The sequence below is a fragment of the Coregonus clupeaformis genome, chromosome 27 (genome assembly GCF_020615455.1).
Source record: "Coregonus clupeaformis isolate EN_2021a chromosome 27, ASM2061545v1, whole genome shotgun sequence".
Lineage (NCBI taxonomy): Eukaryota > Metazoa > Chordata > Actinopteri > Salmoniformes > Salmonidae > Coregonus > Coregonus clupeaformis.
Genome location: NC_059218.1, coordinates 19,403,509 through 19,415,692, shown reverse-complemented (window position 1 = coordinate 19,415,692; position 12,184 = coordinate 19,403,509). Strand labels below are relative to the sequence as shown.

General features: G+C 42.1%; 1 protein-coding gene across 3 annotated transcripts in view; it reads left to right on the top strand.

The window, feature by feature from the left end:
* The window catches only part of LOC121541594 (rhotekin), a 47,510-nt gene that overhangs the window by 18,095 nt on the left and 17,231 nt on the right, over positions 1-12,184 (top strand). For all 3 annotated transcript variants that reach the window (XM_041850726.2, XM_041850725.2, XM_041850727.2), the window contains exon 10: positions 2,647-2,815. In XM_041850726.2, coding sequence (XP_041706660.1) covers positions 2,647-2,815 — 169 coding nt within the window. The remainder of the gene's footprint in view (positions 1-2,646; positions 2,816-12,184) is intronic.

Genomic DNA, 12,184 nt, shown 5'->3' with positions numbered 1-12,184 from the left:
GACCATAGCACCAGTTCCAATTCAAGTGCCAATGCTGTTTAGCAAACTCAAGCCATTTACATTTGTTGGATAACATGGAAATAGAGCTCTTTGGCCACGCATACCAGTGGTAGGTTTGGCAAAAGAAGCATGTCAATTATATACAGAAATGAACCCCATACCTACTGTAAAATGTGGTGGTAGATCTTTGATGTTATGGGGCTATTTTGCTTCCACTGGTCCTGGGGCCATTTGTTAAGGTCAACGGCACCAATACCAGGACTTTTTAGCCAAAAACCTGGTTGCCTCTGCCAGGAGGCTGAAACTTGGCCACAAGTAGATCTTCCAGCAAGACAATAACCCCAAGCAGACATCAAAATCCACAAAGAAATGATTACTTGACCACATAATCAACATATTGCAATGGCCATCTCAGTCTCCGGACTTGAACCCCATTGAAAACCTGTGGTTTGAATTGAAGAGGGCAGTCCAAAAGCGCAGACGACAAAGGATATCAAGGATCTGGAAAGATTCTGTATGGAGGAATGATCTAAGATTGCTCCAAATGTGTTCTCCAATCTCATAAAACATTTTATAAAAAGGCTCAGTGCCGTTATCCTTGCAAGGGGAGGGTGGAAAACAGGGCTGGCAATATTTGTTACCCCACATTTTTTTCTCAAGAAGATATTACTTGTTAAACAGAATCTCTTTCTCTGAGCAATTGCATTATTATAACATATTTTTTTAACAATTAATTGAGCATAGTATATTGTCAGTTTTTACTGTACACTGAGAGATTAATTCCCAACAATTTCCCTCAACCCCAAACCTTGAACAGCTTTTAACAGCATTATCTCAGGATCCTGCTCCTTATAATACACAAATTCCAGTTACTCACTCACTCATATTTAACATGCTATACAATCCCAGACACTGCACAAAGCTTTTCGTGGCTTTCAATTGGTTTGAATTGAAGAGGGGAGTCCAAAAGTGCAGACGACAAAGGATATCAAGGATCTAGAAAGATTCTGTATTAATATTAATAATAATATATTAATTAATTAATATGCCATTTAGCAGACGCTTTTATCCAAAGCGACTTACAGTCATGTGTGCATACATTTTTATGTATGGGTGGTCCCGGGGATCGAACCCACTACCCTGGCGTTACAAGCGCCATGCTCTACCAATTGAACTACAGAGGAATGATCTAAGATTGCTCCGAATGTGTTCTCCAATCTCATAAAACATTTTATGAAAAGGCTCAATGCCATTATCCTTGCAAGGGGAGGGTGGAAAACAGGGGTGGTAATATTTGCTACCCCAAAAACATTTTCTCAAGTCTCTTTCTCTGAGCAATTGCATTATTATAACATATTTTTTTAACAATGAATTGAGCATGGTATATTGTCTGTTTTTACTGTATACTGAGAGGTTAATTCCCAACGATTTCCCTCAACCCCAAACCTCAAGCAGCTTTTAACAACATTATCTCAGGATCCTGCTCCTTATAATACAGAAAATCTAGTTACTCTGTGCAGGCCAGTCAAGTTCTTCCACACCGATCTCCACAAACCATTTCTGTATTGACTTCGCTTTGTGCACGGGGGCATTATAATGCTGAAACAGGAAAGGGCCTTTTCCAAACTGTTGCCACAAAGTTGGAAGCACAGACTCGTCTAGATTGTCATTGTATGCTGTAGTGTTAAGATTTCCATTCACTGGAAGTAACGGGCCTAGCCCGAACCATGGAAAAACAGCCCCAGACCATTATTCCTCCTCCACCAAACTTTACAGTTGGCACTATGCTTTCGGGCAGGTAGCGTTCTCCTGGCATCTGCCAAACCCAGATTCTTCTGTAGGACTGCCAGATGGTGAAGCGTGATTAATCACTCCAGAGAACGCGTTTACAGTGCTCCAGAGACCAATGGCGTCAAGCTTTACACCACTCCAGCCAACGCTTGGTGATCTTAGTCTTGTGTGCAGCTGCTCGGCCATGGAAACCCATTTCATGAAGCTCCTGACGAACAGTTCTTGTGCTGACGTTGCTTCCAGAGGTAGTTTGGAACTCGTGGTGAGTGTTGCAACCGAGGACAGATGATTTTTAGGCGTTACGCGCTTCAGCACTCGGCAGTCCCGTTCTATGAGCTTGTGTGGCCTACCACTTCGCGGCTGAGCCGTTGTTTCTCCTAGACGTTTCCACTTCACAATAACAGCACTTACAGATGACCAGGGTTGACGAACTGATTTGTTGGAAAGGTGGCATCCTATGACGGTGCCATGTTGAAAGTCACTGAGCTCTTCAGTAAGGTCATTCTACTGCCAGTGTTTGTCTATTGATTTCACACACCTGTCAGCAATGGGTGTGGCTGAAATAGCCGAATCCACTCATTTGAAAGGGTGTCCACATACTTTTGTATATATAGTATACGTGCACAACACATAAGCCACGTGCACAACACATCACATGCAGTTTACTCACTGAACCAACTGTAGTATGCACCCATCTATCCCTTGCTGTCATACAAGCATGATGCACAGGTAGACACACAACTACAGAAGCATAAATATCTCTGTTGCCTTTAGCTGTTACCAGCTATACTGTGATAGTACTACAAGCCATTACTTTTCTCCATGTGTTGTGTTGTGTGTTTGTCTCCTTCTAAGGAGACCCGTGTCCGTGTGTCCGAGAGAGGGCCTCTCCACCATACCCAGAGTATATCCATCAGCACACACACCCGAGGTGACGAAGCTGTCACACACACTCTGGCCACACACACACCCCAGGACACACAGCGCTGGGTGGAGGCCTTCTGGCAGCACTTCTACGACATGAGTGAGTCGTACTGATTCAATTTAGTTCAATTTGATTAAGTTTGATTAAATTCTATTTGGATATTTTATTTGATTCAATTTAAATGCTTATCGATTTGCTGTATACTAGTGGGCACCATCCCTGGTCTTGCATTACACGCTACTTGCCCGCTCTTCTTTAATCCGACAGGGACAGATGGAAGGGACATTTCCAGTTACATGATGATCATTATTGTTGAATTTTAATGTTAGGTTTCATAAGACCATCCACTTATCTTCATGAGAGGGCCATTATACTGTTAGAAAGCTCAGATTGAATATTATTTAATGTATTATTTATCTATGATTTGTATGCACTTTTTGCACAAGTGTTACCTGCTATAGTAGATTTCATTAAAAAATGTAATATGCTATGAACAACCTATTCATTATAAAAAAAAAATAATAATTATACTCTAAATATATTCACAATCAACTTTACAATTGACATGCTATAAGATTTCAGCTGCCTTATTACTGTAATACTTTTTTATATAGCTAGTGGTCAAGGAAAATCTGACGCATTTCTAGTGGACTGCTCTTATTCATTGTTCTCTCTCCCCCTGTGAACATACCACAGAGTTGCCCAGTGAATCTACTGATTCGTCACGATCTCAGCTTTCATCTAATATAAAGTTCTCCCTCTGTGATGAACACCGTGGTTTTGTTTCACATCTTCAAATTGTGTTCATGTTTTTGTAAAATTTTTAATTAGATATAAATCAATGTGTGTTTGCTATCACTGCAGTAGACGCTCAGCTTTGCAGCACTATGCAGCTTGTGTGCCTGAGATGTACTGTTCCGCCACAAATTGACGGACATTCCGATCAGCGAAGGAGCGTTAAAGCGGGACTTTCGAGCCTCCAATGGCTGTGGATATGTAAGCTGATACCCCAGTGTTTCGAGGCCAACTGAATTGAAGCAATGATGCGGGGCTGTCAGACAGAACTGTCGTGAAGCGATTTGGCCTAACAGAAGTTGATTTATAAGCGAATGACCTTGATATTCTAAGATTGCTCCAAATGTGTTCTCCAATCTCATAAAACATTTTATAAAAAGGCTCAGTGCCATTATCCTTGCAAGGGGAGGGTGGAAAACAGGGCTGGCAATATTTGTTACCCCACATTCTTTTCTCAAAAAGATATTACTTGTTAAACAGAATCTCTTTCTCTGAGCAATTGCATTATTATAACATATTTTTTTAACAATTAATTGAGCATAGTATATTGTCAGTTTTTACTGTACACTGAGAGAATAATTCCCAACAATTTCCCTCAACCTCAAACAGCTTTTAACAGCATTATCTCAGGATCCTGCTCCTTATAATACACAAATTCCAGTTACTCACTCACATATTTAACATGCTATACAATCCCAGACACTGCACAAAGCTTTTCGTGGCTTTCAATTCCTCCGATTCCAGAGGAATGTCAGAGAATAGATAACCTGTCGTTGTGATTTGTTCCTTTGTATGAACTGTATGTGTATATGTTGTAACGATTGGGAAATGCTATTGTTGAGCCTATAGCCAGATTATGAAGATGAGTCACCAAACACAACACACACATTGTTCTGCTGAGAGGGCGGGGTCGGGTCATTAACCTAAATTCAAGGCCACACGATTGTCTAAAATTAAGAACATTTGAAATATTCTCTGCCTGTAACCATCTGCATGTTGTTTATTTTCATGAGTCTTGCCCTGGAGGCAGAACGGAGCTGTTTCTGCTAGATGGACCAGCTGCAAAGTCAAAATTGTCTATATCTTAAACATTTATGAAAACAAAAATTAGCTTTTTGGTCTTCAGTTAGAGTTAGGCCTTAGGGTTAGCAGCGGGGTTATGGTTAGGTTTAAAATCTGATTTTATTACTTTGTGTCTGTGCCTACAGGGCAAGACTCATGACAATAAATGCCAACCTGCTAGCCAAGTCCTAGTATACAGTACACACCTACGCCTAGTAAACACACCTTTAGGGCTTTGATCAGAGAATACAGTTTTAGGGCCCATCTATCAAATACAGATTGAAAGGTTAAATCCACCTTGGTTATACAGTGGGGGAAAAAGTATTTAGTCAGCCACCAATTGTGCAAGTTCTCCCACTTAAAAAGATGAGAGAGGCCTGTAATTTTCATCATAGGTACACGTCAACTATGACAGAAAAATTGAGGAGAAAAAAATCCAGAAAATCCCATTGTAGGATTTTTAATGAATTTATTTGCAAATTATGGTGGAAAATAAGTATTTGGTCACCTACAAACAAGCAAGATTTCTGGCTCTCACAGACCTGTAACTTCTTCTTTAAGAGGCTCCTCTGTCCTCCACTCGTTACCTGTATTAATGGCACCTGTTTGAACTTGTTATCAGTATAAAAGACACCTGTCCACAACCTCAAACAGTCACACTCCAAACTCCACTATGGCCAAGACCAAAGAGCTGTCAAAATTCACCAGAAACAAAATTGTAGACCTGCACCAGGCTGGGAAGACTGAATCTGCAATAGGTAAGCAGCTTGGTTTGAAGAAATCAACTGTGGGAGCAATTATTAGGAAATGGAAGACATACAAGACCACTGATAATCTCCCTCGATCTGGGGCTCCACGCAAGATCTCACCCCGTGGGGTCAAAATGATCACAAGAACGGTGAGCAAAAATCCCAGAACCACACGGGGGACCTAGTGAATGACCTGCAGAGAGCTAGGACCAAAGTAACAAAGCCTACCATCAGTAACACACTACGCCGCCAGGGACTCAAATTCTGCAGTGCCAGATGTGTCCCCCTGCTTAAGCCAGTACATGTCCAGGCCCGTCTGAAGTTTGCTAGAGTGCATTTGGATGATCCAGAAGAGGATTGGGAGAATGTCATATGGTCAGATGAAACCAAAATAGAACTTTTTTGGTAAAAACTCAACTCGTCGTGTTTGGAGGACAAAGAATGCTGAGTTGCATCCAAAGAACACCATACCTACTGTGAAGCATGGGGGTGGAAACATCATGCTTTGGGGCTGTTTTTCTGCAAAGGGACCAGGACGACTGATCCGTCTAAAGGAAAGAATGAATGGGGCCATGTATCGTGAGATTTTGAGTGAAAACCTCCTTCCATCAGCAAGGGCATTGAAGATGAAACGTGGCTGGGTCTTTCAGCATGACAATGATCCCAAACACACCGCCCGGGCAACGAAGGAGTGGCTTCGTAAGAAGCATTTCAAGGTCCTGGGTGGCCTAGCCAGTCTCCAGATCTCAACCCCATAGAAAATCTTTGGAGGGAGTTGAAAGTCCGTGTTGCCCAGCGACAGCCCCAAAACATCACTGCTCTAGAGGAGATCTGCATGGAGCAATGGGCCAAAATACCAGCAACAGTGTGTGAAAACCTTGTGAAGACTTACAAAAAACGTTTGACCTGTGTCATTGCCAACAAAGGGTATATAACAAAGTATTGAGAAACTTTTGTTATTGACCAAATACTTATTTTCCACCATAATTTGCAAATTAATTAATTAATTAACAATCCTACAATGTGATTTTCTGGATTTTTTTCTCCTCATTTTGTCTGTCATAGTTGACGTGTACCTATGATGAAAATTACAGGCCTCTCTCATCTTTTTAAGTGGGAGAATTTGCACAATTGGTGGCTGACTAAATACTTTTCCCCCCCACTGTAAATCTAAAATGACTTTGCCTTGCTTGTCACTTCTGTAAGCGCTTCTACCATGTATTGAATTTATGTTCCCCTGTAAGTGCTTACAGTGTATTTCATTGTTAGAATGGTCTTGTATGGATAGCAATGTTGAATATGTGTTGCTTAACTTGCTTTGTAAGTGTTTGGATGTTTCATTCACAATAATGTTATGTTTATTGTGCAGTAAGATTTTATTTGTCATATGCTTCGTAAATATGTGTAGACTAAGAGTGAAATGCTTACGGGCCCTTCCCAAAAATGCAGAGAGAAAAAAAAGAGAGACCGTATAATTGAAAAATAATAACTAGCAAAAAATACACAATGAGTAACGATAACTTGGCTATATACAAGGGGTACTAGTACCGAGTCGATGTGCAGAGGTACAAGGTAATTGAGGTTGATACTGTATGTACAGTTGAAGTCGGAAGTTTACATGCACTTAGGTTGGAGTCATTAAAACTTATTTTTCAACCACTCCACAAATGTATTGTTAACAAACTATATTTTTAACAAGTCGGTTAGGACATCTACTTTGTGCATGACACAAGTCATTTTTCCAACAATTGTTTACAGACAGATTATTTCACTTCTAATTCACTGTATCACAATTCCAGTGGGTAAGAAGTTTACATACACTATGTTGACTGTGCCTTTTTAAACAGCTTGAAAAATTCTAGAAAATGATGTCATGGCTTTAGAAGCTTCTGATAGGCTAATTGACATCATTTGAGTCAATTGGAGGTGTACCTGTGGATCTATTTCAAGGCCTACCTTCAAACTCAGTGCCTCTTTGCTTGACATCATGGGAAAATCAAAGAAAATCAGCCAAGACCTCAGAAAACAATTGTAGACCTCCACAAGTCTGGTTCATCCTTGGGAGCAATTTCCAAACGCCTGAAGGTACCACGTTCATCTGTACAAACAATAGTACGCAAGTATAAACACCATGGGACCACGCAGCTGTCATACCGCTCAGGAAGGAGACGCGTTCTGTCTCCTAGAGATTAACGTATTTTGGTGTGAAAAGTGCAAATCAATCCCAGAACAACAGCAAAGGACATTGTGAAGATGCTGGAGGAAACAGGTACATAAGTATTTATATATCACTGTAAAACGAGTCCTATAATCGACATAAGCTGAAAGGCCGCTCAGCAAGGAAGAAGCCACTGCTCCAAAACCGCCATAAAAAAGCCAGACTACGGTTTGCAACTGCCCATGGGACAAAGATCGTACTTTTTGGAGAAATGTCCTCTGGTCCGATGAAACAAAAATAGAACTGTTTGGCCATAATGACCATTGTTATGTTTGGAGGAAAAAAGGGGGTCGCTTGCAAGCTGAAAAACACCATCCCAACCGTGAAGCACGGGGTGGCAGCATCATGCTGTGGGGGTGCTTTGCTGCAGGAGGGACTGGTGCACTTCACAAAATAGATGGCATCATGAGGAAGGAAAATTACATAGATATGTTGAAGCAACATCTCAAAACATCAGTCAGGAAGTTAAAGCTTGGTCGCAAATGGTCTTCCAAATGGACAATGACCCCAAGCATACTTCCAATGTTGTGGCAAAATGGTTTAAGGACAACAAAGTCAAGGTATTGGAGTGGCCATCACAAAGCCCTGACCTCAATACTATAGAAAAGTTGTGGGCAGAACTGAAAAAGCGTGTGCGAGCAAGGAGGCCTACAAACCTGACGTTTGACCCAAGTTAAACAATTTAAAGGCAATGCTACCAAATACTAATTGAGTATATGTAAACTTCTGACCCACTGGGAATGTGATGAAAGAAATAAAAGCTGAAATAATTAATTCTCTCTACTATTATTCTGACATTTCACATTCTTAAAATAAAGTGGTGATCCTAACTGACCTATGACAGGGAATTTTGACTATGATTAAATGTCAGGAATTGTGAAAAACTGAGTGTAAATGTATTTGGCGAAGGTGTATGTAAATTCCGACTTCAACTGTACATATGCAACAGGATAGATAATAAACAGTAGCAGCAGCAGCGTATGTGAGTCAAAGTCCAGGAAGATATTTGGTTAACTATTTAACTATTTAGCATTCTTATGGCTTGGGGATAGAAGCTGTTCAGGGTCCTGTTGGTTCCAGACTTGGTGCATCGGTCTTTGACAAGTTTTAGGGCCTTCCTCTGACACCGCCTGGTATGATGTACAGGGCCGCACAAACTACCCTCTGTAGCGCCTTGTGGTCGGATGGCAAACAGTTGCCATACCAAGCGGTGATGCAGCCAGTCAAGATGTTCTCAATGGGGCAGCTGTAGAACCTTTTGAGGATCTGAGGCCCCATGCCAAATATTTTCAGCCTCCTGAGAGGGAAGAGGCGTTGTCATGCCTTCTTCACAACTGTGTTGATGTGTGTGGACCATGATAATTCCTTAGTGAGGTGGACACCGAGGAACTTAAAGCTCTCGACCCGCTCCACTACAGCCCTGTCAATGTGGGTGGGTGCGTGCTCGGCCCTCCGTTTCCTGTAGTCCACAATCAGCTCCTTTGTCATGCTGATGTTGAGGGAGAGGTTTTTGTTGTCCTGGCACACTGCCAGGTCACTGACCTCCTCCCTATAGGCAGTCTCATCATTGTCGGTGATCAGGCCAACCACCGTCGTGTCGTCAGGAAACTTAATGATGGTGTTTGTCGTGCCAGCAGTCGTGGTGAACAGTGAGTACAGGAGAAGACTAAGCAAGCACCCCTGAGGGGCCACTGTGTTGAGGGTCAGCGTGGCAGAAGTGTTGTTGCCTGCCCTTACCACCTGGGAGCGGCCCATCAGGAAGTCCAGGATCCAGTTGCAGAGCTTGGTGTTCAGTCCCAGGGTCCTTAGCTTAGTGATGAACTTGGAGGGCACTATGGTGTTGAAAGCTGAGCTATAGTAAATGAACAGCATTCTCACATAGGTGTTCCTCTTGTCCAGGTGGGAGAGCGACATCACACAGTCGTCTGGAACAGCTGGTGTTCTCATACACGGTTCAGTGTTGCTTGCCTCGAATTGAACGTAGAAGGAATTTAGATTGTCTGGTAGGCTCACGTCACTGTGCAGCTCGCGGCTGGGTTTCCCTTTTGTAATACGTGATAGTTTGCAAGCCCTGCCACATCTGACGAGCGTTAGAACCGGCGTAGTAGGATTCAATCTTAGCTCTGTATTGACGTTTTGACTGTTTGATGGCTCGTCGGAGGTCGTAGCGGGTTTTCTTATAAGTGTCCGGATTACTGTCCCACTCCTTGAAAGCGGCAGCTCTAGCCTTTAACTCAGTGCAGATGTTGCCTGTAATCCATGGCTTCTGGTTGGGATATGTACGTACGGTTAGGGCTGTGGTGGTCATGAAAGGTTGTCCGCCGGTTATCGTCATGCAAAATACTGCCGATCTCACGGTAATTGACCGTTAATTAACATAAACATGTTTGGCATCTCCAGGCCTCCACTCATACAAGCCGCATACAGGCTGCTGATGTGCGCCTTTGGAACATCTACATTTAAAAAAGTCTAATAAATCAATTGAATATAACACCATCACAATAAATCCATTATTTATTTTAGGCAGGTCTAAAGAAAAATCATATGAAGAAAATGTATTTCAGAATATGAGCTGGCCTACTGTATGTTATCTGGCAATGCGTCGTGCCATAGGCTGTAGGCTTGTTCATTTAGCAGACAAGATATGCTTATAAGTCCCAAGCCATTATTTTATATTATATGATTTTATAGTAAGAAGAATATAATTGAACTTCGCTGAATAAAATACAAAGGATATTTGTCTAATTCCTGAGCGAGCATATGAAGTGGCTATGTTCAGCGTAAAAGTGATCATTTGAAACAGGTCCTATACGCTAGATTAAGAGTTATTTGGCAACTTTAGTTACGAATGATACAAACCATAGAATGCCTTTAGAAATCAAAAGATTTATGGGCTGCATGATCCGAATTATAGACTATTGATGATTTTGTTTAAGCGCTTGCGCTCTGTTCCTTGCCTCAGGCTACACACGCTGCTCTCATCAGGTGATCATATTTTCACCCATCAGACTTTTCTCAATTTAATCTTGTCTTTACTAATATGTACAGTAAAATTAGTTTAGATTTAGAATGGCCAAAATGGGCAAGAGAAATAAGACATGTCATCCTTATACACACTGTGGGGGCAAAATGGTTTTGTTACAGTCTAAATGCTTTGAAAATACTTGAGTTGAGTAGTGCTATTCACTGGTAATTTTTCCTGCTGTCAAGTAACTTCTTCATACAGCCACACAGGAGGGATTTGTTATTGGCCCTTATCTCTGGGGCACTAAAAGCCAGCCAGGCTGAATTATTCTCCTGTCAGTTTAGGCTCTAAAGATCTTATCAGTCCCCTATCTTAGACACACAGGCTGTGAGAACTGGTTAGAACCTGGTTTTATTTGTTTTAATGCTTTGAGGGAGTAGAGCTAATTACCCCTCATCTCTTTTTTACGCTTACCTCCCTCTAGGAGGGGTAAACGGCTCTTTGTGTAGATAAAGTATACAGTGCATTCGGAAAGTATTCAGACCCCTTCCCATTTCCCAATGTTGTTATGTTACAGCCTAATTCTAAAATGTATTAAATATTTTTTCCCCCTCATCAATCTTTTTATACAAAAAATTAAAAACAGATTCCTTATTTACGTAAGTATTCAGACCCTTTGCTATGAGACTCGAAATTGAGCTCCGGTGCATCCTATTTCCAATGATCATCCTTGATGTTTCTAGAACTTGATTGGAGTCCATCTGTGGTAAATTCAATTGATTGGACATGATTTGGAAAGGCACACACATGTCTTTATAAGGTCCCACAGTTTACAGTGCATGTCAAAGCAAAAACCAAGCCATTAGGTCAAAGGAATTGTCCGTAGAGCTCCGAGACAGGATTGTGTCGAGGCACAGATCTGGGGAAGAGTACCAAAACATTTCTGTAGCATTCAAGGTACCCAAGAACACAATGGCCTCCATCATTCTTAAATGGAAGAAGTTTGGAACCACCAATACTGTTACAAGAGCAGGCCACACGGCCAAACTGAGCAATTGGGGGAGAAGGGCTTTGGTCAGGGAGGTGACCAAGAACCCGATGGTCACTCTGACAGAGCTCCAGAGTTCCTCTGTGGAGATGGGAGAACCTTCCAGAAGGACAACCATCTCTGCAGCACTCCACCAATCAGGCCTTTATGGTAGAGTGGCCAGATGAAAGACACTCCTCAGTAAAAGGCACATGAGAGCCCACTTGGAGTTTGCCAAAAGGCACCTAAAGGACTCTCAGACCATGAGAAACAAGATCCTCTGGTCTGATGAAACCAGGATTGAACTCTTTGGCCTGAATGCCAAGCGTCACGTCTGGAGGAAACCTGGCACCATCCCTACGGTGAAGTATGGGGGTGGCAGCATCCTGCTGTGGCGATGTTTTTCAGCGGCAGAGACTGGGAGACAAGTCAGGATCGAGGGAAAGATGAATGGAGCAAAGTACAGAGAGATCCTTGATTAAAACCTGCTCCAAGAGCGCTCAGGATGTCAGACTGGGGTGAAGGTTCACCTTCCCACAGGACAAAGATCCTAAGCACACAGCCAAGACAACTCAGGAGTGGCTTCGGAACAAGTCTTTGAGTGGCCCAGCCAGAGCCCGGACTTGAACCTGATTGAACATCTCTGGAGAGA